General features: G+C 44.3%; 1 protein-coding gene across 5 annotated transcripts in view; it reads right to left on the minus strand.

Annotated features, from left to right (window-relative positions):
- Window positions 1-13,641: 13,641 nt before the first annotated feature.
- LOC143730753 (NACHT, LRR and PYD domains-containing protein 12-like) overlaps window positions 13,642-26,825 on the minus strand; it is a 69,196-nt gene continuing 56,012 nt past the window's right edge. For all 5 annotated transcript variants that reach the window (XM_077221334.1, XM_077221333.1, XM_077221331.1 and 2 more), the window contains 6 exons: window positions 24,580-24,753; window positions 23,932-24,105; window positions 22,303-22,476; window positions 21,670-21,843; window positions 21,079-21,237; window positions 13,642-14,101 (listed from right to left, as the gene is read on the minus strand). In XM_077221334.1, coding sequence (XP_077077449.1) covers window positions 14,098-14,101; window positions 21,079-21,237; window positions 21,670-21,843; window positions 22,303-22,476; window positions 23,932-24,105; window positions 24,580-24,753 — 859 coding nt within the window. In that variant the 3' untranslated portion in view covers window positions 13,642-14,097. The remainder of the gene's footprint in view (window positions 14,102-21,078; window positions 21,238-21,669; window positions 21,844-22,302; window positions 22,477-23,931; window positions 24,106-24,579; window positions 24,754-26,825) is intronic.

Consider the following 26,825-nt stretch of genomic DNA (forward strand, 5'->3'; position numbering starts at 1 on the left):
GTTAGACCAGTTGTTCCCTGCCGGTGTGCCGTTACAGGGCGCTGCATTTGCTGCTTAAGTTACACCAGAGGCCAGTCTCGAGAGACTGGTACCCTTAGTAGAATTTCTGGCAGAGTGGAAAAGCCTTCCAAAAATATCTCATTGGGTCCTGCAGACAATAGAAAGGGATTATGCTATCCAATTCAGGTGTCGTCCACCAAGATTCAGAGGGGTTCTGCCTACAGTGGTGGGCCCCGAGCAGGCTCTGGTTATGGAACAAGAGGTGAAAGCACTCCTTCAAAAGGAGGCTATAGAACGGGTTCCTCCTCCCAGTGTGGAGTCAGGCTATTACAGCCGATATTTCATTGTTCCAAAATAGGATGGGGGGTTGCATCCAATTTTAGACCTGCGCCTATTGAATCGCTCGGTAGGGAAGCCAAAATTCAAGATGCTCTCTATCAAGCAGATCGTGTCACAAATCAGATCCGAGGACTGGTCTGTCACGATAGATCTAAGGGACGCGTACTTCCACATTTCCATCCTTCCACAACACAGGAAGTTCCTGAGATTCGCCTTCGGGGGCGAGGTGTACCAGCACAGGGTTCTTCCGTTTGGCCTAGCCTTATCTCCCCGTACTTTCACGAAATGCATGGACGCAGCACTAGTGCCCCTGAGGCTTCAGGGTGTTCGTGTCCTCAATTACATCAACGATTGGTTGATTTTAGCTCAGACAGAGCAGATAGCGTTCCCACAGCGTTTGACGCAGCTCGAGTTCCCTTGAAAGGGAACGTCTCGGTTACGTATGTAACCCTAGTTCCCTGATAGGGAACGAGACGCTGCGTCATTCCACCATACTCCCGGCATTCCCGCTAGCGCTTCCTTCAGGCCTATCAGAAGCTGTTGCGCTTGTGTTTATGGGGTGCTTTATAGTTTCCTGGTCGATGACGTCACCCGCCTATGACGTTCCATCTCTCCATTGGGCTGATTCCATACGTGCTTCATGACGCACAACGCAGGGGCGTTCCCAGAGCGTTTGACGCAGCGTCTCGTTCCCTATCAGGGAACTAGGGTTACATACGTAACCGAGACGTTTTCCCACATTTTTAATTTCACACGTCTATATGGTTTTGTTTCATTAATACAGTGTATTTGATATAGCCTAGCCCAGGGGTAGGCAAGTTCGGTCCTAGAGAGCCGCTGTCCTGCAGAATTTAGGTCCAACCCTAATCAAACACACCTGAACAAGCTAATCAATATCTTCAGGATTACTAAGACTATAGGCAGGTGAGGTCTTTTTTCAGTGTTGGAGCCAAACTCTGCAGGACAGCGGCTCTCTAGGACCGAACTTGCCTACCCCTGGCCTAGCCCAAAAGAATGGAAGTGAAATGTGACAGTAGCTGCCAATAAAACCGGATTTCAGGTGCCGTTAATAACCGGAAGTCGGAGGTGGATGCCGCTTTTAGCTAGGCAAATAAGTTGCAGGGCTCTCAAGTGTCACGCATTGAGTTCCTTTTGTCACGTTCTCCCGCCACACATATTTCTGCGTTTTTTTATTTTTATTTTTTTTCTGTGTATTTCTCACGCGGAAAAACTATTTATAATATATTTAATATGACGCAGCGGCAGAAATTTCTCAAAATTGCTCTCACTGTGGACCCGGCAGGAATCAAGCGCGTCTCATCCGGAGTTCTTACTAGTCGAGTCTGCCAATCAAAAAAAAGAAAGGGGCTTACACAATAGCCAATCAGAAAATAGCACTATTGTATCTGGGTAAGATTTAACGCAACAACCAATGAAAAAAAAGCATATCCTGGAATTGTTCACGTGATTCTGCTACAACATCTTCCGAAAGTTTCGTTCACCCACAGAGGAAACCACCGGAGCTCCGAGCATCACTTTTAACACAGAGTAACGGTTGCTAACGTTGATGGGCGTTCCTCAAGTTTACCTCCCCCATCTCCATGTGCTCTACTTCTATTGGATAGTCGCGTCGCGTTCAACGGAATCATTTGCATAAAGATGGGCAACGGCCTGCTTTTTTGACGCGTAGCATTTTTCCAAATGCAGCGCCACCTTCCCGGGATGCTTTGCGGGCGCGTTAAAGTCGCCATAGGAATAAAGTGGAGTGCGGCACGACAGAAGTGTCGCACGGACAAGTGGATCTGCACCTAAGTCATGATCTCCTGCTTTAATGTTACAAAAAATTCACACCTTAAATAAATATGTTAAATGTTTAAAAGGTTTTACATTAAAACCTGTTGAATAGAGTGTAAATTTAGTCCGTGGGTAGGTTAAGTACACCTACTGTAGCTGAAAAATACTGTATATACATTTGTATATTATTTTGTGTATATATAATGTGAATTGTTCTTATTTTTTAATAACAAAGAATGACTTTGCCACTTTGGCTAAAATGTGACCCATTCTTTTTTATTTCATATTTTGTTTCCTTGTAAGGCTTTGTTTTTAAAATATGGAAATTAGTTTGGCTGTAATGGTTACTTGCAAAATAGTAAAATCAAAATGAAAAAGAAACATGATAAAATCGTGAATTTGATATGATATTTTTGCCATATTGCCCACCTGTAATTCAAGAGTAATCTTCTATTTGCCTTTTGTTGTTTGATTCGCATTAATGGTGTTATTGTCAGCAGGTTTATTAGACTGCTGCCCCTTTAAGAGCGAATGCAGTTATAACACACAACATATTTTCTCCTAACTATTTATGCCTATTTAAGACATAAACTGTGTTTAAGTGAATACTCTACAAGCCGGTCATTTTGTCATATTTTTGTGTGTATTTGATGGTTTAGACGTAGGCCTACACGAAGCTTAATGTATAATTTGCTTGTCTTTTGTGGTCAGTTTCGGAGAGCACACACACACACACACACACACACACACACACACACACACGAGCCACCTTGAAGTTGAAAACAGTGTCTCTCGCCGGTATTAGTTTACAACAACCACAGATTGTGCTGATTCTGACGTGAAGTTCGGGTTTTAGGGAGGAAGAAATGTTCACTGCTGTGAAGGGAAGGAAGTTGCGCTAGACAGAACGTGGCTAGTTAAAGTTTTACCTCAAATATCTTCTTTTTATAATCCTTGGAACACAAAATCAAAATTAGATTAATATCACAGCCCTAAAGTGTAACCAGACTAAACTTTTGTTTAGTTCTCTCTGCCATTACTACCAAACTTTTATTTTGCTCTCTCTGCCATTACTACCACTAGTGGGGACTCTCTCTCTCTCTCTCTCTCTCTCTCTCTCTGTTGCATGCTGGGAGTTGGGGATAGTGGTGGTGGTGAGAGCTGTTGTATGAGGGTGAGAACTTTCTTGTTTTCTTTTTTCCTTCCAGAAAATACATGGGTTAGGAAACGAATTGTAAATATAGTGGTAGTTGTGTGGCAGGATGGCGTCTCTTGATGAGGCGCCGTCCTTATCACTCCGCAATGGTTTAGGTGTGTTCCTGAGGATAATGCTACAGTGGAGGATGTGTTAATTGCAGTTGGCGATCAAATTGGCCACGAGAACATTGTATCTGCATCACGGATGAATCAGGCTGTCGTCATTTTTTTGAAGGAACAAAATTTAGTGAATCGTTTGATAGTAAATGGCCTTACTGTTAAAGATGCTTTTGTGCAACTTTCTCCAATGTATATATCGACAACAAAGGTAACAATTTCAAATCCCGCCTTTCATATCCAATGACGTTTTGCAACGTGAGTTAGCACGTTTTGGAAAAGTTGTCAGTCCCTTTAAAACTGTTGCGCTTGGATGTAAACATCCGGCTCTGAAGCATGTTGCGTCTTTCAGACGGTACGTTTACATGGTGCTAGAATCGCCTGAGAATACACTGGATATTAATTTTCGTGTGAAACACGAGGGAAGATTATTTATGGTGTATGCAACTACTGGCAGCATAAGATGTTTCGAGTGTGGAGACATCGGACACAAGCGCCTGATGTGTCCACATAAGAAAACAGGTGCAGAAAACGCGACAGGAGCAGAGGACGAGAGCGAAAACAATAGCGTTGATGCGGCCCAAGATGAGGTTGTTCCACCAGTTGAGGTGAGTGCTGTGAATGTAGATGCTGTGTTACCGGCTGTTGACACGGGAAATGAGGATGTTGTAGCTTTTGTAGCCCCTGAGATGAGCATAACTGATCTAGTTTCTGATGTTAACAAAGAAGTAGCTAGTATCAGTGGTACTAAAACGAGGGAAAGTGCAAATGATAGAATTGAATCGTTTTCAAGCATCTTGAATAATGAGGAAATGGAGGAGGAGCAGTCTGATGATACTGAGTCCCAAGTTTCTATGTGTGAAAATGATGGTAGTTAACAGGGAAGTGTATTTAATGCATCTCAGACAGGTTTTTCGGGAATTTACAATAAAGATTCGTTGTATAGTCTGGAAGAAACGTTTTTTTGATGAAACGTATGGTAAACAAATCAACATAAATGATTTCTTCTCTGATGTAGACAAGTTTGTTCGCTCTGTAACTTTTTATCAGAAGACTGTTGGAGTTGATGAACTTTGTGAGAAGAAGCGTTTTTGTTTGAAAAAGCTTCTTACCACTATTAGAAAAAGTAAAGCAATGAGTAAGAGAAAGAGAAAATCTAAAAAATTGTAAACCATTTATTACACAGTGTTTTTTCTTTGCCTTTCTATCATGCTTTGTTCTTTATTTCCCATCTTATTTTTGTATATGGAGGCTTTGAGGATAGGCTCTTTAAATATTAATGGTGGGAGGGATGGTGTAAAGCGTGCTACAGTCTATGAAATAATTGAGCAAAAAAAGCTTGATATCGTCTTTCTCCAAGAAACTCATAGTGATTTGATGAATGAAGTTGAGTGGAATTTGTGGTGGAAAGGACATAAAATACTCAGTCATGGTACAAATTTAAGTAGAGGTGTGGGCATTTTTTTTTCTTTCAAAATAAGGGTGGATATTATAAGTGTAGAGGAACCAGTGAAGGGTCGATTGTTGGTGGTTAAAGCTCAAGTTCAAGATATGCTTGTTTTTCTGATAAATATTTATGCACCAACTGTGGGACAGGAGCGCCTACAGTTTTTAAATATACTTAGTGAGAGTCTTAAAAAGTGCCTTAGTGAAGGATGTGTTGTTATTGGTGGAGATTGGAGTTGCACTATTAATTTTACTATAGATCGTAATACTGAGGAACCTCATATACAGTCCTCAAGTGCATTGTCAAAACTCATTAAAGATTTCCAGCTTTTGGATATGTGGAGAATTAAACACCCAAATGATTGACAGTATACATGGATTAAGGCTTTTAATAATCGAGTTAGTGCTGCCCGACTAGATAGATTACATGTGTCAAAATCTTTTAACAGTAGAGTAATTGAGTGTTGCATTTGTCCTGTGGGTTTTTCTGATCATCATTTAATTATTATGACAATGAACATGTCAAATACACCTAGAAAATCTGTTTACTGGCATTTTAATGTGAAATTGCTGCAGGATGCTATGTTTTGTGAAAATTTTGTTTTCTTTTGGGATGATTGGAAAAAGGAAAAGAGTTATTTTGAAAACTTGAAACAGTGGTGGGATGTAGGTACGACTCATAAAAAAATTCTGTCAGCAGTATACAGCCAACTGTAGTAGTAGAATAAAGAATGTGATTGAAACACTTGAAAAGCAAATTAATTTAATGGAATTGCAGTTGGTTGATGCACATAATTCTACATTGTACAATAATTTGCAGATAAAAAAGAGAGAGCTTGGTCTAGTTTTAAATGAGAAGGTTAAAGGAGCCTTGATAAGGTCCCGTTTCATGTCATTAGCAGAAATGGATGCCCCAACTTCTTTCTTCTTTAACCTGGAATATTAGGCGGCTCAACAAAAACAATTGCCATGTCTTAAACTCCCTGATGGGAGGATAACGTCTAAGACTGTAGAAATTAGAAACCATGCTGTGGAGTTCTATTCAAGCCTTTATGCTGCAGAGAACTGTGAAAATAGTGAATGTTTGACACAGCTTCTTCAGGGTCTTCCTCGGCTGGACTCTGATTATAAAACTGCCTTGGATGCTGGTATAACATTTGAGGAAGTTACTGCTGCTGTGGGACAGCTGAATTCAGGACGATCTCCTGGAATAGATGGACTGCCAGCAGACTTTTATAAAAGTTTTTGGAACTGCATTGGGCACGATTATTTTGATGTTTTATGTGAATCTTTAAGAGAAGGTGTTTTACCAACTTCCTGACAATATGCGGTTTTATCACTGTTACCAAAGAAGGGTGATTTAGCTCTTTTAAAGAACTGGCGTCCTGTTGCCCTTCTTACAACAGAATATAAAATATTTTCAAAATGTCTGGCAAATAGATTGAAACAATTTTTTGGTTCGGTTGTACATAGAGATCAGTCATATTGCATTCCAAAACGGTCCATTATGGATAATTTGTTTTTAGTGCGAGACATCGTGGATATTTGTAATGGTTTCAATGTGAATGTTGGGTTAATTGCCTTGGATCAAGAAAAGGCTTTTGATCGTGTGGATCACAATTATCTTTTTAATGTATTGAAGGCTTTTGGTTTTGGCGAAACTTTTTTAAATTTGATACAGGTATTATATAATGGTGCATCATGTATGGTTAAGATAGGGGGCACTTTGAGTAGGCCAATTCCTATTTTAAGGGGTATTAGGCAAGGCTGTCCATTGTCTGGTCAACTATACAGTTTAGCAATTGAGCCGCTGCTTTTTAGACTTCGAGATAGACTGTCGGGTTTTAATGCGCCTGGTCTTTCTTTAGACTCAAGAATGTATTTCTCTGCCTATGCTGATGATATTACAGTTTTTGTAAAGAATGCTGGAGATATTAACTGTCTAACTGAGGTACTCATTCTTTATGAGAAAGCTTCATCAGCTAAAGTGAACTGGGCAAAAAGTGAAGCTTTTTGGGCTGGTAAAGGGGAGTTTGAGAGTCTCCCAAAGTTACCTGGAGACCTAAAGTGGGGCAGAGAGGGACTTAAATTATTGGGAGTTTTTTTGGGGTCAAATGATTATCAAAAGAAAAATTGTGAGGGGCTAGTGGAGAAAGTGTGCAGCAAGTTGTCTAAATGGAAATGGTTGCTGCCGCAGGATTTTAGTGACCAATAATTTGGTTGCTTCTACCTTGTGGCATAAAATAACTGTGTTACAGCCACCTGTTGGACTTATTGAGGAGATTCAAAGGCAACTTGTAGGTTTTTTTTGGTCTGGACAACACTGGATTCGTGCTGCTGCTTTATACCTTCCGGTTCAAGAGGGAGGTCAAGGTTTGATTGATATCAGATCCAGAATCATGGCTTTCCGGTTGCAAGCAGCTCAGAGACTGTTATATCGCACTGATGTTTCATGGCAAAAGACGGCTTCTGCTCTTCTTGGGCGGGTCAGAGGTATGGGATTGGACAAACATCTGTTCTTAACGGAGCTCCAGAATGAGGACCGTGTGAGTTTGACTGTTTTCTATAAGTCCGTTCTGGAGGCATGGAAGGTGTTCCCTTTCAAGGGAACTCGAGCTGCGTCAAACGCTGTGGGAACGCCCCTGCGTTGTGCGTCATGAAGCACGTATGGAATAGGCCCAATGGAGAGATGGAACGTCATAGGCGGGTGACGTCATCGACCAGGAAACTGTAAAGCACCCCATAAACACAAGCGCAACAGCTTTCTGTGCCTTCAGTCGCGCTATATGTGAATCTGTCCCTGTGTGAATATTGTCTGTCTTTACATACTCTGCACCACACAAACAATTTATATATATATATATATATATTAAGAGAGATATGGCGAACGAACAGCAGTTTAGGAAGTGTGTCCCTCCCTGCTCGCGTTATTTTACGAGTGGGGATACACACGTTCTTTGTGCTGTTTGTTTGGGAGTGCAGCATGCCCAGTCAGCTCTCGAGGGAGCGGATTGTGAGCATTGCGAGCGTCTGCCATTAAGGACGCTCCGCTCCCGCCGGGCGCTCTTCGAGGAGAGCGGTTCGGTGCGCGCTCCCCGCGGTTCGGGTCCCGCTCTTGCCGAGGCAGAGCGACGACGCGTATCGTGGGGATCGCAGATGGATCCCTCAGCGGGGTTAGAGATGGGCTCTGCCTTATCTCTCCCTTCACCTGTGAGATCCAGTGCCTCAGTCCCGTGTTCGGAAGCACGCGCTTCGGTTTCTTCCGCTCGGGCTGAGGCACCAGTTATAAATGAGGGAGATGTGGAGGATTCGCCACCTTACACTCCCGAAAGTGATGAGCTAGTGGAGGTATAAACAAGAGCTGTAGAAAAACTCAGCATTGTATGGCCAGTGACTAGACAGGAGTCTGTTTCTAAATCAAAATTAGATGAGAGATTTTTGCCGTCACGAGTGCAACCTCCACGCCGGTGTTTGCCGTTTTTTCACAATCTCCACACTGAGGTGTCGAAATCGTGGAAAAAAACGGTGTCATATAGAGTGTTTAGTCCCCAGACTTCAACATATTCTAATATTGTGGGGTCAAAATCATATGGTTATTCGGCTATGCCTCGCGTGGAAGAGACGCTTGCGAGTTTTCTCTCCCTCGAGGCTGCGTCATCTGTTAAGGCACCGGCATTACCCACCAAGCCTCTTAGAAATATTTCGGTTTTTGTGGGTAAAGCGTATTCGGCGGCGGGTCAGGCTGCGTTATGTCTGCATACTATGTCTATTATGCAGGCATACCAGGCTGACCTGCTGATGGACGTGAGTGAGAGTGAGGAGGTCATTGCTGACGTGGTTCGCGAACTGCGTCAGGCTGCTGATTTATCCCTGCGCGCAACCAGAGAGTCGGCCAAGCTAGTGGGTCGATCTATGGCAGCTCTGGTCGCCGCAGAAAGACATCTGTGGTTAAATCAGACAAATATAAAAGAAAAAGAAAAAGCTTTCCTTTTAGACACTCCTCTCTCCCCCCTGGGTTTATTTGGCGATGCTGTAAATTCTGTCATCGATAAATTCCAGGAGAAGGAAAAGCAAACAACAGCTTTTAAGAAATTTCTCCCTTTAAAAATTCATGTCCCTGGGGCTGCTGAGCGAGAGCAGCCCCGGCCGTCTGCGAATTCATCATATAGTGCGCTGAAGCAGAGTGTTGCGTCTCGTGCTCCCCCTGCTGGACAGCTGGCTCAGCCGCGGCACTCTCAGCCGAAATCTCCCAGTAATAGAACTGATCTGAGGACAGTTATATTAGCTAAGAAGGCTTCGGCTAAGAAGAAGTCCTGGCGCCACGGCGCGCAGGACACTGAGGGTGGTCCCCACCGAGGCGGAAAGGTGTTCACCTTCTACGGTGCCCATTCTTCCTCGGTGCCCTCAGGGGCCCGTTCTGCCAACCCCGCCTTCATGCCGGGGCGCAGACGGTCCCAGCGAGCGATTTCCCGAGGGACGCTCGCTCCCTCTGAGGAGGGTTTCAGAGCGGTTAGACCAGTTGTTCCCTGCCGGTGTGCCGTTACAGGGCGCTGCGTTTGCTGCTCAAGTTACACCAGAGGCCAGTCTCGAGAGACTGGTACCCTTAGTAGAATTTCTGGCAGAGTGGAAAAGCCTTCCAAAAATATCTCATTGGGTCCTGCAGACAATAGAAAGGGATTATGCTATCCAATTCAGGTGTCGTCCACCAAGATTCAGAGGGGTACTGCCTACAGTGGTGGGCCCCGAGCAGGCTCTGGTTATGGAACAAGAGGTGAAAGCACTCCTTCAAAAGGAGGCTATAGAACGGGTTCCTCCTCCCAGTGTGGAGTCAGGCTATTACAGCCGATATTTCATCGTTCCAAAATAGGATGGGGGGTTGCGTCCAATTTTAGACCTGCGCCTATTGAATCGCTCGGTAGGGAAGCCAAAATCAAGATGCTCTCTATCAAGCAGATCGTGTCACAAATAAGATCTGAGGACTGGTCTGTCACGATAGATCTAAGGGACGCGTACTTCCACATTTCCATCCCTCCACAACACAGGAAGTTCCTGAGATTCGCCTTCGGGGGCGAGGTGTACCAGCACAGGGTTCTTCCGTTTGGCCTAGCTTTATCTCCCCGCACTTTCACGAAATGCATGGACGCAGCACTAGTGCCCCTGAGGCTTCAGGGTGTTCGTGTCCTCAATTACATCAACGATTAGTTGATTTTAGCTCAGACAGAGTAGATGGCGGTTCGACATTGAGATGTCGTTCTCGTTCATATCAGGACGTTGGGGTTGAGGCTGAACGCAAAGAAAAGTGTATTATCTCCTCAGAAGACCACTTTTCTGGGTATCGTTTGGGTTTCGGTTTTCGATGCAGGCGCGACTCGCTCCGACCCACATCGTTTCGATTCTCTCAGCTGTGAAACAAGTAAAGCTAGGCCAGCTACTTACTGTAAAACAGTTTTAGAGACTGTCGGGTCTGATGGCAGCAGCGTCCGACGTTATACCTTGCGGCCTGTTGTACATGAGATCGCTACAGTGGTGGCTCAGGACCAAGGGATTCTCCCCGAGGGGAAATCCGCTCCGCACGGTCAAAGTCACGCGGCGCAGGACCAACATATATCACGGCTTATAAATTGTCTAGAGATGTTGGCGGTGTTCCAGGATCTGAAACACTTCCTAGCAGACCTGAGAGGTCATCATGTGTTAGTTCACTCAGACAACACGTCGGTGGTCTCTTATATAAATCATCAGGGGGGCCTGCGGTTTCGCCGGCTTTACAAGTTGGCCCGTCAGATCCTCCTGTGGTCCCAAGGGAGGTTACTATTTCTGAGAGCAATGTATCTTCCTGGGTATTTGAATGTGGTAGCAGACTCCCGGTCGAGACAGGGGCAGAGGCCAGGGGATTGGAGACTCCATCCCGAGGTGGTGGAGCTCCTTTGGTTGAGTTTCGGTCGCGCCGAGGTGGACCTATTCGCTTCCAAGGAGACCACGCATTGTCATCTGTGGTTTTCCATCAGCCATCCAGCCCCTCTGTGGTTGGACGCTATGGTGCAGCCGTGGCCGAGGTCACGTCTGTTCGCCTTTCCCCCGATTGCTCTGCTACCTGGAGTTCTGGAGAGGGTTCGCCGGGACAGGGTCAGCCTACTATTAGTAGCCCCGTTCTGGCCGGCCCGAGTATGGTTTGCGGACCTGATTTCTCTCCTGGACGGCTCTCCCTTGGAGCTCCTGGTCAGGAGGGATCTACTCTCTCAGGCGGGCAGCATGATATTTCACCCCCGCCCAGTATTGTGGGCTTGGCCTCTGAGGGGGCCCAGCTCATGAACTCTGGTCTCTCAACCGAGGTTGTTGAGACCATTCTTCACTCCAGAGCTCCATCCACGAGGAAGCTTTATGCCTTGAAGTGGAAACTCTTCACTTCTTGGTGTGGAGAGCACCTGCAGGACCCAGTTAACTGCCCAGTGGGTGCAGTGCTGGAATTCCTGCAGGAGCGCTTCTCCACAGGGCTATCCCCCTCCACACTAAAGGTGTATGTGGCGGCACTGGCTGCTTACCACGTCCCTTTCAGTGGAGTTTCTCTTGGGAGACACCCGCTTATAACTCGTTTCCTTCGTTGCACACTGAGGCTGAGGCCAGCAGTTCGTACGAGGGTGCCTGCCTGGGATCTGGCCATCGTATTAGAAGCTCTTTCCCTAGCTCCTCTTGAACCTATCGAAGAAGTTCCTGAGAAGTTTCTCACGTTTAAGACTATCTTTCTTCTTGCTATCTCCTCACTAAAGAGAATCGGAGATTTGCAGGCTCTGTCGGTTTCACCCTCGTGCCTGGAATTTTCGCCTGGCATGGTTAAGGCTTTTCTGCATCCCAGACCAGGTTACGTTCCCAAGGTCCCTATAATGTTGTTAGACCTACAGTTCTGCAGGCCTTTTGTCCTCCTCCATTTCTGTCGTCTGACCAGGAGAAACTTAATTTACTCTGCCCTGTTAGGGCGTTAGACGCCTATGTCCACAGAACTGCCCTGTGGAGGAAGTCAGAACAACTATTTGTGTGCTTTGGGCCACCCAAGAAGGGGTGTCCCGCGTCTAAACAGAGAATGAGCAAGTGGGTGGTCGAGGCTATCTCACTTGCCTATGAGTCGGCTGGTCAGCCTTCACCTTTGGCTGTACGAGCCCACTCTACCAGGAGTATGGCGGCTTCTAAAGCCTTACTGTCAGGAGTTCCCCTCAGTGACGTTTGTGATGCGGCTGGATGGTCTTCACCGCATACTTTCATTAAGTTCTACGACCTAGACTTAAGTTCTACCCCTGGGGCACAGGTGCTCTCGTCCTCTGTGCGCTAGTTCTCACATGGCGGTCACTTGGTCCTATGGCGACGTGGGTATTAGCGTTCCCACAGCGTTTGACGCAGCTCGAGTTCCCTTGAAAGGGAACGTCTCGGTTACGTATGTAACCCTAGTTCCCTGATAGGGAACGAGACGCTGCGTCATTCCACCATACTCCCGGCATTCCCGCTAGCGCTTCCTTCAGGCCTATTAGAAGCTGTTGCGCTTGTGTTTATGGGGTGCTTTATAGTTTCCTGGTCGATGACGTCACCCGCCTATGACGTTCCATCTCTCCATTGGGCTGATTCCATACGTGCTTCATGACGCACAACGCAGGGGCGTTCCCACAGCGTTTGACGCAGCGTCTCGTTCCCTATCAGGGAACTAGGGTTACATACGTAACCGAGACGTTTACCATTTCACGTACACCGAATACACATGCTTGATTATGGCTTTTTGAAGAGCCAATTTTTCTTAATGATTTTTTACCATCAAGACTTGTGTCTGGACCCAGTTTGCGTGCATGTTTCACTGCTGCGGGATGCACAAAGCTGGGACACATTTTGACCAAGAGCTTAGAGGAATTGAGTGAAAGGACTAGAGTGAGATCTCTGAGGCTGCTGAAACAAGCTAAAACTGGAATTTTAAAGTCTTTGCATGTGGACCATAAGATTTTTACAAATGACTCTATAGCAATTGATCAATGGAGAAAGGGGGTTCCTTATGTTTTTCCTTCTCTGAATGTGAATATAGCTGTGGGAGAATGGCAAGATGATGAAAACTTGTCTTTTGAAACCCCTCAGCTTGGAGTTTTTGAGGAAGTGGTGAAAAAGGCCCTCTATATCTCCTGTGTGAAGGCATATAATGCTGGTCGCTTGCATGGATTTGCCTCAAATAAATGGACTGATTTTTTTGGAGTTCTTTCCTCCCCTAGAGGACGCTGGCGGTCCTTATAAAAACGCCCCATTGACAAAAGAACGGGAGACCTTCAGTGGAGGATCGTTCATGGGGCGATAGCCACAAACAGATACGTGGTGCAGATTGATCCTTCGGTAGGGGTGGGCTGTCCCTTCTGTAAAGAGGTTGAAACGGTTTTTCATTTGTTTGTACAGTGTACTCGGCTAAACGATTTGTTTTCATTTTTATCTCAATGGTTCATTGAAATTGGTGAAGCTTTCTCTTACGAAATGTTTATATATGGTCCAAGGTATACAAAAAAAAGGAAAAGTCAGTTGATTTTACTAAATGTTTTGTCTGGTACAGCAAAACTTGCTATATGGAAATCCAGAAAGAATAAGTTGTTAGGACAGCGTTCTCTGGATGTGTTGTTGACCTTCAAATGCTTGGTGGCGGCTCGGCTTAGAATAGAGCATGCCTATTATAAAATGGTAAATTGTGTAGAATCTTTCATGTACATTTGGGGGATAAATGAAGTCCTTTGCACAGTAGATTATGATGGTGATTTAATGCTTGCTTTTTAAAATGTTTCTCATTGTAACATGAATTGTATTATTATGGTTCTTGTTTGAGTTTGTAAAATTATTGTGAACACTTTATTGTTTAAAATAAAGGTGTACTTAAATTAAAAAAAATTGTAAAAATTCTCTCTCTCTCTCTCTCTCTCTCTCTCTCTCTCTCTCTCTCTCATCCCTGAAAATGTCTATAAATGGAAAATGACAGCAAGGCATAAAGAAATTGTGTAGCCCACAATAATTTAACGTTCAATATCACTTGAAACATTTGAGTGCTAAATTTGGCAATGACAGTTATTATTAGCAATATTTTAATTGCTTCAATATGGATGAGTTAAATCCCAATATCATCATGATTGTTGGCCTTATACTAAAGATTTCTTTATTCTTGTTTCATCTCAGCTCTGATCAAGATCTTCTCAATCCATTTCACCTGTAAATAAAATAAAATTATCATTTGTAAGAGTACTAAACCAACAATAATCATTCAATATCACTTAAAGCTCCAGTAGGTAACTTTTGTAAACAAATATTTGTTAAAACTGTCATTATGTCCTGACAGTAGAATATGAGACAGATAATCTGTGAAAAAATCAAGCTCCTTTGGCTCCTCCCTGTGGTCCTATTGCCATTTGCAGAAATACACCGCTCCCGGTCAGAAACAACCAATCAGAGCCAGGAGGAATGTCTTAGCAGTGTCAATCACGCTCGTGTACGCGCTGATCACCCCTCTCTTGCACAGCGCGAGCGTGTACCGTCGTTCGTGACTCTCCTGTTCGAACTCGTTCATCCAAATGAACGAATCTTTTTTCGAGTCATTTCGTTCATTCAACGAACGAAATGGCTCGAAAAAAGATTTGTTCATTTTGAACGAGTCTTTTTTGGAATCATTTCGTTCATTCAACGAACGAAATGACCCGAAAAAAGATTTGTTCATTTTGATGAACGAGTTCGAACAGGATCACGAACGTGCATCACAGAACAGAGCAAGGCGAGCATTTGTGCTTATAAAGTTTTTTATTTATTTTTGAAATGACCGATTGTTTCGCTAGATAAGACCCTTATTCATCGTCTGGTATCGTTTAAAGCCCTTTGAAGCTGCACTGAAACTGTCATTTGGTCCTTGAAACATTTGTGTCCAATTGAAGTCCATTATATGGAGAAAAAGCCTGGAATGTTTTCATCAAAAACCTTAATTTCTTTTCGACTGAAGAAAGAAAGATATGTACATCTTGGACGAATGGGGGTGAGTAAATTATCAGCAAAAATATTTTTTAAAAGTGAACTAATCCTTTAACGTTATCTTACTAGCTATTTATAACTTATAGAAAGAGTGCAACGTTATAAAGTTACATGTATTGCAAAATACATAATGATTTGAGGACCAAGTTTGTAGTCAAAGTATGGGCAGGCCATAGTCAATGTAAAGCATATTGTTGATGTTTCGTCCCTATTAGTGAATGTTCCATAACTGTTTATAATCCGCCGTCATCGGTGGTCCTGCTTACTAGCCTGCGCGTTCACGGCAGGCTCCGCTGTAGGGGAGGAGCTGTGGAGGGAGGAGCTGTGGAGGGAGGAGCTGTGGAGGGAGGAGCTGTGGAGGGAGGGCTGTGGAGGGAGGAGATGTGGAGGGAGGGCTGTGGAGGGAGGAGCTGTGGAGGGAGGAGCTGTGGAGGAGGAGCTGTGGAGGGAGGAGCTGTGGGGGGAGGAGCTGTGGAGGGAGGAGCTGTGGAGGGAGGAGCTGTGGAGGGAGGAGCTGTGGAGGGAGGGCTGTAGTGCCGCAGAGAGCAAGGGGGTTGGACCTGTAAGTTGTGCTTGTTAAAATTTTCAGGCTAAGTCAACATTTTCTCAAAACTCCCTACTGCAGCTTTAAGTGTACATGTATATTTCTAATAATGCTGTTTACATTACTAGTGAGTAATACATAAGTCTCACCAAATCTCACCAAAATCCCTGTTCATTTTAAAGATATAAAACTGATATTGTCAGTTTATATTTGAATATAGAATGTAAATATTTTAGATTAAGTTGTACAGACATCAGATCCTCACACATTTCTTAGAGTTTGGAAAGTAAAGAAAGCCTAAAGCAATGTGAGGTGATGCTTGTCAAAGTAAAAACACACAAGAGTCAGAGACATTGATCATGTGATGCTGGACGGCTGTGAGCTGAAGCTGAATCTGCACTGATTGCGTTTTTTCAGTTGAGACGATTCGTTGCTATAATACAGAATATCCGCAGCACAGTTTACTTGTAACTGATTTCGTAGATAATTTTTTTCATACTAAAAATGTACTTTTCATCCATTTTGTTCGGTTAGCTCTGCTGGTTGACGTCTTTGTTCAGAAAGAATGTTGTGACAGTTGGTCGGTGTGGTATTTGTCCCGCCCCTCCTCCACTGTGATTGGACAGCTGGGTAAAAAGTGACAATGATGAGCGCTGCGTTTTATCCAAAGTTCAATATTTTTCAACTCTCGGCGACCAGTAAAAAACGGCGGGCGCTCAGCGCTTGAGCGTTAAGTACACGCTCAGCGCCTCGTTAGGCCGTGTGTCCACCAAAGCGTTTTTTCACGAAGCTGGCGTAAAATTCCAATTGTTTTCAATGGGAGCGCCGCGTTTTTTAAAAGCCATGAGCGTAACGAGGCGCTGAGCGAGTATTTAATGAGCGCTCGGCGTTTTTTACTGGTCGCCGAGATCTGAAAAATGTTCAACTTTGGATAAAACGCAGCGCTCATCACTGTCACTTTTTACCCAGCTGTCCAATCACAGTGGAGGAGGGGCGGGACAAATACCACACCGACCAACAGTCACAACATTCTTCCTGAACAAAGACATCAACCAGCAGAGCTAACCGAACAAAATGGATGAAAAATATTTTTTTAGTATGAAACAAATTATCGACGAAATCAGTTACAAGTAAACTGTGCTGCGGATATTCGGTATCATAGCAACGAATCGTCTCAACTGAAAAAACGCAGAGCTGCCAAAACGCTCTCAAGCGCCCACAGCTAGGCGTTTTCAGCAGAGCGCCTGGCGTTTTCAGCTGGCTAAAACGGTAAAAACGCTTTGGTGGACACACAGCCTTTGTTACGATGTGGCAGGAATGAAGCAGAGAGTGAATCCAATCGCAAGCACTTTAATAATCCGACAAGCAGGTGATCCAAGGAAAACTCAGAATACGGTACTCAGTACACAGAACAAGGAAACTAGGAACACACAAGAGCAAACATTACAACATTAAGAACTCACAAGGACTGAACTAAAACACAGGGTTTAAATACAGGGGAACGGATGAGTGAAACAAGACACAGCTGGGTAAATTAACTAACACAGGTGGTAAACATGAACACAAACGAGGAGCGGGAAAACTAGACGGGAATAAACCAAATACACAATAATGGGGGGAACACAAGACAGACAGGAACAAGACATGAACCCACACCGTGACATTGAAATAGATTGAAATCTATTTCAATCAACCCTTTGATTGAAATAGATCACAAAATGATTAAGTGTTTAGTTTGTTCTAAATTTATTTTCAACCTGAGGTAGAAAACTTGATAACATGAAAACAATATCTTGTTGGTATTTGACTTAAAAACAAATAAAGGGATAATAAATCCCAATGAAAATAAGAATAAACAAAGTATTTGGCTCTATTGAATTAAATGTAAGCTAAATATTAACTATGTATTTCTTTTAAAAGAAAACAAATATAGTCCACATGTTATCCACTCCAATATTATTGTACTTATTTTAATACTCTTTTTTAAATTATTAATCCAAATTTTACATGTGCCTTTAGAAAATCATCTATTATAATCTCATTATTTTGGTTTGTTTGTTTGAAGTTTAAGTAAAAATTATAGAAAGAAACTGAGAACATCTCTCATGTAGTGTTATTAATAACTGAAATGCAGTTAATTGGTAGTCCTAGAAGTCTACACGGCCCTGATCTTATGTTAGTGTTTTACACCGGGCATATTAAAACTACAAAGCCTAACATTTACAGGAGAAAGCAATAGGATATTAAGTTAAATGTTCACTGACTGAAACTCTTGAGAGCACGTCACATTCTGTTTTCCACAGACTTGGGTAACCAAAACATTCCGCTGTTTTTTGGTTGTTGTTTTTTTACGTTGCAAAGCTGAAAGCTGAAAGTTGCACGCCACGTTCTCCTTTTTCCAAAGCGCTAGGGCGATTGCGCTCCGGAGGCGTCTGTCGTTGCTGTGTTGGTTCTTGTCACTTGACCTAAGGTGCGCTTGCGGCATTTTGAAAAGTAGAGATGTTTTTATCTCGATACGGCGCGCACGCGCTTGGAAAAAACGAGCGCGTCGCTTCCCTTATGAGCGCGCATGCCGCACGCTTACATTTGAAATAACGAACTTGAGCGCGCAAAAGACGCGATCTGTGAACAGGCCCTTAAGGCGTTTTTTCGGTGGAAATAGAGCGTCGCTGCTAGTCCCCCTGCCATAGTGGTTGACGAGCACGGCATTAAGCTGGTGCACCGCTGGTGTAACCTTGTTTTCGTTTGGTGCAAAAGTTCCGTTCCGTGCAGAACACTCGGTGTAGCATAGTCTTTACGATTAATTAACCGTGACGTTTTAAAGCGCGGTTAATTGTGAAATCCGGTAATCGCTACATCCCTACTCCCGACGCCCCTTAAAACAAAAATACAAAAGTTCAGGAGGGTGGTGAAGCGGAGGTGGTCTTGGGGGAGGGAAGGAGGGCCAAGTCTGTGCAGGGGAATGTGACTGCAGGCGACCAGGGCGGAGCAGGACGCGCGGGCGGCCAGGGCCGAGCAGGACACCAGGGCGGCGACGACCCCTCGGGCGGCCAGGGCGGCGACGACCCCTCGGGCGGCCAGGGCGGCGACGACCCCTCGGGCGGCCAGGGCGGTGACTCAGGCGCAGGAACAGCAGACACCGGCTCAGGAACAGCAGACACCGGCTCAGGAACAGGAACAGACAACACACACACTGGCTCGGGCTCAGAAACAGACAACACACAATCTGGCTCGGGCTCAGAAACAGACAAAACACAATCTGGCTCGGGCTCAGAAACAGACAACACACACACTGGCTCGGGCTCAGAAACAGACAACACACACACTGGCTCGGGCTCAGAAACAGACAACACACACACTGGCTCGGGCTCAGAAACAGACAACACACACACTGGCTCGGGCTCAGAAACAGACAACACACACACTGGCTCGGGCTCAGAAACAGACAACACACACACTGGCTCGGGCTCAGAAACAGACAACACACACACTGGCTCGGGCTCAGGAACAGCAGACACACAAACTGGCTCAGGCTCAGGAACGGACAACACACACACTGGCTCGGGCTCAGAAACGGACAACACACACACTGGCTCGGGCTCAGAAACGGACAACACACACACTGGCTCGGGCTCAGGAACGGACAACACACACACTGGCTCGGGCTCAGGAACGGACAACACACACAGTCTCTGGATCAGCAGAAGTGATGTGAACAGTCTCTGGTTCGGCCATCTTGTCCGTAGACACTGGCTCGGAGGAAGTGACGTGAACAGTCTCTGGATCGGCAGACGTGACGTGAACAGTCTCTGGATCGGCAGACGTGACGTGAACAGTCTCTGGATCGGCAGACGTGACCTGAACAGTCTCTGGATCGGCAGACGTGACCTGAACAGTCTCTGGATCGGCAGACGTGACCTGAACAGTCTCTGGATCGGCAGACGTGACCTGAACAGTCTCTGGATCGGCAGACGTGACCTGAACAGTCTCTGGATCGGCAGACGTGACCTGAACAGTCTCTGGATCGGCAGACGTGACTTGAACAGTCTCTGGACTGGACGGGACCAGCGGCGAGGACTTTGGGCTGTAAGGAAGTACAGGGAGGACTTCCAGGCATTACGGGACGCGGGAAGTCCTCTTCCTCCTCCGTCTCCGAGAGCGAGAGGGCGTTGTGCTGGAATGGACCAGCGGTGAGGGCGCTGTGCTGGACGGGACCAGCGGTGAGGGCGCTGTGCTGGACGGGACCAGCGGTGAGGGCGCTGTGCTGGACGGGACCAGCGGTGAGGGCGCTGTGCTGGACGGGACCAGCGGTGAGGGCGCTGTGCTGGACGGGACCAGCGGTGAGGGCGCTCTGCTGGACGGGACCAGCGGTGAGGGCGCTGTGCTGGACGGGACCAGCGGTGAGGGCGCTGTGGCTGGACGGTCTCTGGCTGGACGGTCTCTGGCTGGACGGTCTCTGGCTGGACGGTCTCTGGCTGGACAGTCTCTGGCTCTTCGTGGCTGACGTGAAGCTCAGGCTTGGTGGGTACTGTGGGGTTGCAGGGCTCCGTGTCTGCCAAACCCACAGTAATGGTTGAGCCACACAGTAACAAGACCAAATCAATATAAAACTCTAAAGTCCATTGAGGATCGTGCAGTGGCATGACTGACCCGAATGGCTCAGATAGTCCACTTCTAAAGAATATCATAAGGCACAAAGAGTCCATTGAAGTTTCATTTGCCAGTTCAACAAAGTCTCTTACATACTCCTCTATTGGCCGGTCTCCCTGACGAAGACACATAATCAGTGCTGCTGGATTCATCGTTTTGGTGAGTTCTTCTGTTACGATGTGGCAGGAATGAAGCAGAGAGTGAATCCAATCGCAAGCACTTTAATAATCCAACAAGCAGGTGATCCAAGGAAAACTCAGAATACGGTACTCAGTACACAGAACAAGGAAACTAGGAACACACAAGAGCAAACATTACAACATTAAGAACTCACAAGGACTGAACTAAAACACAGGGTTTAAATACAGGGGAACGGATGAGTGAAACAAGACACAGCTGGGTAAATTAACTAACACAGGTGGTAAACATGAACACAAACGAGGAGCGGGAAAACTAGACGGGAATAAACCAAATACACAATAATGGGGGGAACACAAGACAGACAGGAACAAGACATGAACTCACACCGTGACAGCCTTACGCTCATGGCGTTTAAAAAACGGGCGCTCCCATTGAAAACAATTAGAACTTTACGCCAGGTGCGTGAAGAAACGCTTTGGTGGACACACGGCCTATGTGCGCAGGCGCGCACTCTTTCTTTACGAAGTGACATCGCAACTACTTGTCTGGTATGCATAATACAGCGTTTTTATTCGTTTTTTTTTTTTACCTTACTAGAAGTTATGAAGCACATCATGAGAGAGAGCATTATGTTTTTTTGAGCTTTCTTGGCAGGACTGTGTGATTGACCAGGGATTTTGAATTAGCTGTGACTTGTGCTTAACTGGTTTTCAATCAATTTAAATTTTGCCCACATTGTTTCAATAAAACTTAATTATATTGTCCTTACACAAATATTGAAAGACTGTCAGAGATAAATTAAAGTATCTTTAACATCACTGATGTTTACTCACCTCAGTGTACAGTTTGAGTCTCGTAACACGTCTCTGAGCGGCTTTGAGTCTCTGATCATATTGTTGCTCAGATCAAGCTCTTTTAAAAACTGCAGTGCATTTGAGTTTGTCAAAGCCTGAGTTAAAGCTGAAACATCTGTAATGCCACAGTCGTTTAGTCTAGAACGAGAGAAACAGACAGAGATCATCTTACTTTCACCAGATCACAAAACACGACTAAGGGGAATTATTTTCCACAAATACACTGTAAACAGTCTTTTCAGGAGAGACTGAGAATAAAGTGTCTTGGTTTAAACTTATTGAACACTTTGTTGAAGTGTTTGTTAAAGAGATACTCCTCACAAGGTTACAGTTGGTTTATAGATGATGTTATGGTTTATTGTTTAAAAAGAAGACCTCAGAAGACTTTAATTTATCAACTGGGGTCGTATGGATAACCGCTGTGTTTGCTTTGTGTGGTTTATGAAGAATCATCTTTGGAGGTCCAGTACACTTGTATAGACTCATAGAGAGATTATTAATCTAAAAATCTTGACTTCATAAGTCATAAGAGAAGTTTGAGAACCACTGGTGTATGTGAATGTTACTGACCTCAATTTCTCCAGTTTACAGTGTGAGTCCTTTAGTACGTCACATACGTGATTCACTCCTGTGTTTTCTATTTTATTATTCCCGAGGTCCAGATCTCTCAGGTGTGATGGGTTTGATTTCAGAGCTGAAGTCAGGATGAGACTCTGTTTCTCTGTAATACTGCATTCACACAGACTGAAGACAGAAAGAGAAAAGACTGAAATACTACATCAGGCACTTAGTTTAATTCCCATACTCTGTTTTTAAGGCTGTCACACTAGTTCTGTGTGCTGGAAGATGTCGATTCTTCTCTATAATTTTTCAACAATATCTTTTGTCAGTTTTCTTTACTCTTTATTGTAGCAGCAGATTTCTGCAGAACAACATTTACACAATCAGTACATTGTATCAAATTATTCAACTTTAACACAATAGAACTTAGTCAGGTTAGACTCCATATTGAATATTATGTTTATGAAAATGAGGTTGTGGGAAAAATTTAAATATACACTGGTACAAAGATTTATTACTTACTAGTTAAAAAAACATTTAAAATAAAGTGTAACAGAATGTGCAGAGCTATAAACACTATTACTTCAGTCCTGTTGAAACTGTAATATCACAGCAACTGCTGTACAGTATAATGTTACTAACTCTAGTTTCTCCAGCTTGCACTGTGGGTTCATCAGTAGATCACTGAGGTTTCTCACTCCAGAGTCTCCTAGTTCACTCTTACTCAGGTACAGATCTCTCAGGTGTGATGGGTTTGATTTCAGAGCTGAAGTCACGATGAGACTCTGTTTCTCTGTAATACTGCATCTCTGCAGACTGAAGACAGAAAGAGAAAAGACTGAAATGCTACATCAGGCACTTAGTTTAATTCCCATTAGGGCTGCACGATATATCGAAAAATTATTGTTATCACGATAATAGTATATGCGATATCCGTATCGCAGAAAGGTGCGATAAATTACTTTATTTTCAGACATCCCAAGTCTCCTGGAAGTTCCGTGAGTCTCCCGCATATTGATAGTGGCTCCCTGATGCCCACAAATGAGTTAAAATCTCCCAGAATCTAGAGCGAGCGAGCGAGAGCGCGCATGCGAGACAGAAGAGACTGTGCTCCAACCGTGTAGCGCGCGCACACAGCAGAGAGGGAGAGAGCGAGAGACCTTGCGTGTGTGTGCGCGTGTGCCTCATGAAGCGTTTGTAAGACAGGGAACTTCCTGATTGGCCTCTACGTCTGAAATATGGCAATATTTTGGCTTCAATAGAGAAGTGTCACAAATGCAGGAACTGTGTAAGGGCCCGTTCACATATCGAGTCTAAAAACGCCTGGAAAGTGCGGCCACGGCGCTATCTCCTTCTTTCCACAAGCGCTTGCGTCTGTCGTTGCTATGCAACCATGAACTGCGCTGAGGACTTTCCATGATGACGAATAAGTATCAGCAAAGGATTCACTGATTTCTAGCCCTTGTATTTGCTTTACTTCTAGATATATTTATGGAGATGAGAAATAAAAACCCGCCCTGTACAGTATGATCAGCTGTTCGGCCGAGCTTTCGATGTTGTTACGGAAAGGCCGAGGCTGATTGTTGGTTTTTGTCACATGACCTGTGGTGAGCTTGCGGCATTCTGAAAAGTTGCAAGTGTAACTCCTTCTGAAAAAAAACTGAGATATTCTTCTGAAGATTAGAAGAATATATTTTAGCCTACCTGTTTTTTTTTTTTTTAGTATGATCATTACAAATGATTTAAAAAAAAAAAACCTTAATAAAAATAGCATTTCTCTAGGGAAATTTTATATCGCAAGAAATATCGTGATCGCAATACTCAACAACAATATTGCATATTTTCCCAGTATCGTGCAGCCCTAATTCCCATACTCTGTTTTTAAGGCTGTCACACTAGTTCTGTGTGCTGGAAGATGTCGATTCTTCTCTATAATTTTTCAACAATATCTTTTGTCAGTTTTCTTAACTCTTTTTTGTAGCAGCAGATTTCTGCAGAACGGCATTTACTCAATCAGTACATTGTATCAAATTATTCAACTTTAACACAATAGACCTTAGTCAGTTTAGAAAACCTATTGAATATTATGTTTATGAAAATTAGGTTGTGAGAAAATTTTAAATATACACTGGTACAAAGATTTATTACTTACTAGTTATAAAACATTTAAAATAAAGTGTAACAGAATGTGCAGAGCTATAAACACTATTACTTGAGTCCTGTTTAAACTGTAATATCACAGTAACTGCTGTACAGTATAATGTTACTTACTATAGTTTCTCCAGCTTGCACTGTGGGTTCATCAGTAGATCACTGAGGTTTTTCACTCCTGAGTCTCCTAGTTCACTCTTACTCAGGTTCAGAGCTCTCAGGTGTGACAGGTTTGATTTCAGAGCTGAAGTCAGGACGAGACTCTGTTTCTCTGTAATACTGCATCTCCAGAGACTGAAGACAGAAAGTGAAAAGACTGAAATGCTACTTCAGGCACTTAGTTTAATTCCCATACTCTGTTTTTAAGGCTGTCACACTAGTTCTGTGTGCTGGAAGATGTCGATTCTTCTCTATAATTTTTCAACAATATATTTTGTCAGTTTTCTTTTCTCTTTATTGTAGCAGCAGATTTCTGCAGAACGACATTTACACAATCAGTACGTTGTATCAAATTATTCAACTTTAACACAATAGACCTTAGTCAGGTTTGACTCCATATTGAATATTATGTTTATGAAAATAAGGTTGTGAGAAAAATTGAAATATACACTGGTACAAAGATTTATTACTTACTAGTTATAAAACATTTAAAATAAAGTGTAACAGAAGGTGCAGAGCTATAAACATTATTACTTCAGTCCTGTTGTCTTAAAATAAACTGTAAACTATAATATCACAGTAACTGCTGTACAGTATAATGTTACTAACAGTAGTTTCTCCAGCTTGCACTGTGGGTTCATCAGTAGATCACTGAGGTTTTTCACTCCAGAGTCTCCTAGTTCACTCTCACTCAGGTTCAGATATCTCAGGTGTGATGGGTTTGATTTAAGAGCTGAAGTCAGGATGAGACTCTGTTTCTCTGTAATACTGCATCTATACAGACTGAAGACAGAAAGAGAAAAGACTGAAATTCTACATCAGGCACTTAGTTTAATTCCCATACTCTGTTTTTAAGGCTGTCACACTAGTTCTGTGTGCTGGAAGATGTCGATTCTCCTCTATAATTTTTCAACAATATCTTTTGTCAATTTTCTTTACTCTTTATTGTAGCAGCAGATTTCTGCAGAACGACATTTACACAATCAGTACCATGTATCAAATTATAGTTGTCATATATTTTTGTCATTATTTTTTGAGAATGCAAGACACATACAAACACATGCCTATCTTCATAATTCTAGTTTTGACTTCTAAAGGTTTTTGAATTCGACCCAAATCCAAAATGTCACTTGCACTGCACTGCAATATACAGCGAAAGTCCAAAGTTTCAATACTGCTCAAAATCGTTTTTTATTCATGATTAATATTGCATTGCATATAATGTGTGCTGGTCAACTAGTCTAAAATTAAGAAACCCCTAGAAAACAGTAAAAAAAAAAACAACAACAACATAGGAACATTGTGTGTACATTTAAGATTTAAAATTACAACTTAATTTATTATTCAATATCCAAATATGAAACTAAATCTCACAGAAAAAAAGGGCTTTTATTTGTGACGTGCTGTGTTACATGTGCATGTATTTTTGATTTATTTGTTCCCTTTCAGTCGATAACGTCAGACGTAGTCGACGTCGACTGAATTGGGATCACGCTAGGGAGCCTATCATCTTCGATTACTATTGAACGAGCCAATGGAAATTGGCGTGCGTGATTTGCATCACACACTCCGCCCCCGCGGCGCGGGTACAAAATACGGAAGTGGATGCACGCACTAGTTGCCTTTCGCTTCGGAGCCGTTCGTCTTTGATGTCTCTGAAGAGATCTGTTGTATTCAACGAGCGAGTGTGTCCGTGTTCTTACGGGAAGACCTCTCCAGTGTTGGTGTTCTACAGCGTGGTGCAGCGGTGATCGCGAGCTTCTCAGCTCTCAACTGCTGTTTTAACAGCATCAAATTTCTATTGTTTGTTTGTGTGTTGACGGTTGGTTAGAGGGCGAGAAGTGAGTGCTTCACTGTTGGTTGAAAGACTATTCAGTGTTTGCCGCGGTCATTCCCTGTGTGCTCCGGCACTGGTGACGGTCCCATTTCCTAAAAGAGCAACACGGGTGTGAGTGCGTCTTTTTCAAGATGCCATTCCATCCGTGCGTTTCTGGGTGCGGTCTGGCACTATCCCCCTCTGACGGTCACGAAAGTTGTGTCGCATGTTTGGGCTTACAGCATGCCGAGGCAGCTTTCGTGGATGAGTCATGTTCTCACTGCGGGAACATGACCATCTCGGTGTTGAGATCTAGACTCGCCGTCGTCAAAAGCGTTGGTGCAGTCCCCACCTCTGGGCCCCGCCCTTGTTCTTCCTCTGGGTTAACTTCCCAGAGAAAGACTGGGGTGCCGTCCAAGCTGGGTGATCTGAGGATCACAGTGAGGGGTGATCCGCCCGGCCAGGCCCCATGGGTCCCTCACTCCTCTTTCACACCGCAACCGGTGGAGCTCCCCATTGATCCCGCTGGTCCCTCTGTAATGGACAGGCCGGCCGTGTCATTTGGGGCCCCTCCAGGGGATACGATGTCAATCGCAGCATCGGAGGGGGAGCTGAACTCTGGAGATGACGACTCGGCTGCACTGCCTCCCTCCGGGAGACCAGTGTTGCCCGAGCCAGATCCAGAAATGTCAACTATGCTGAAAAAGGCCGCCGAGGCGGTAGGGCTCGTGTGGAACCCTCCACGTGTCCCGAGCCGTCTCGGTTGGATGATTGGTATATCGGGGCGGGCCGTACTGGTTCTCAGTCCGCCGCCCCGGTTCCTTTCTTACCTGAAGTGCATGAGGAGCTTACGAGGGCATGGATGGCACCTTTCTGTGTCAGAAACCGCCTGAGTAGCTCCTCCCCCCTCACTACCCTTGATGGGGGAGTGGTGAAGGGTTACGAGGCTATCCCTCCGGTGGAGCGGGCCGTTGCGATGCAGTTATGCCCAACGGCGGCCGCTTCCTGGAGAGGTGATCCTCGTCACCCCTCTAAAGCC

The sequence above is a fragment of the Siphateles boraxobius genome, unplaced genomic scaffold (genome assembly GCF_051911475.1).
Source record: "Siphateles boraxobius isolate OS27281-9 unplaced genomic scaffold, OSU_SipBor_1 81, whole genome shotgun sequence".
NCBI classification, from domain to species: Eukaryota; Metazoa; Chordata; class Actinopteri; order Cypriniformes; family Leuciscidae; genus Siphateles; species Siphateles boraxobius.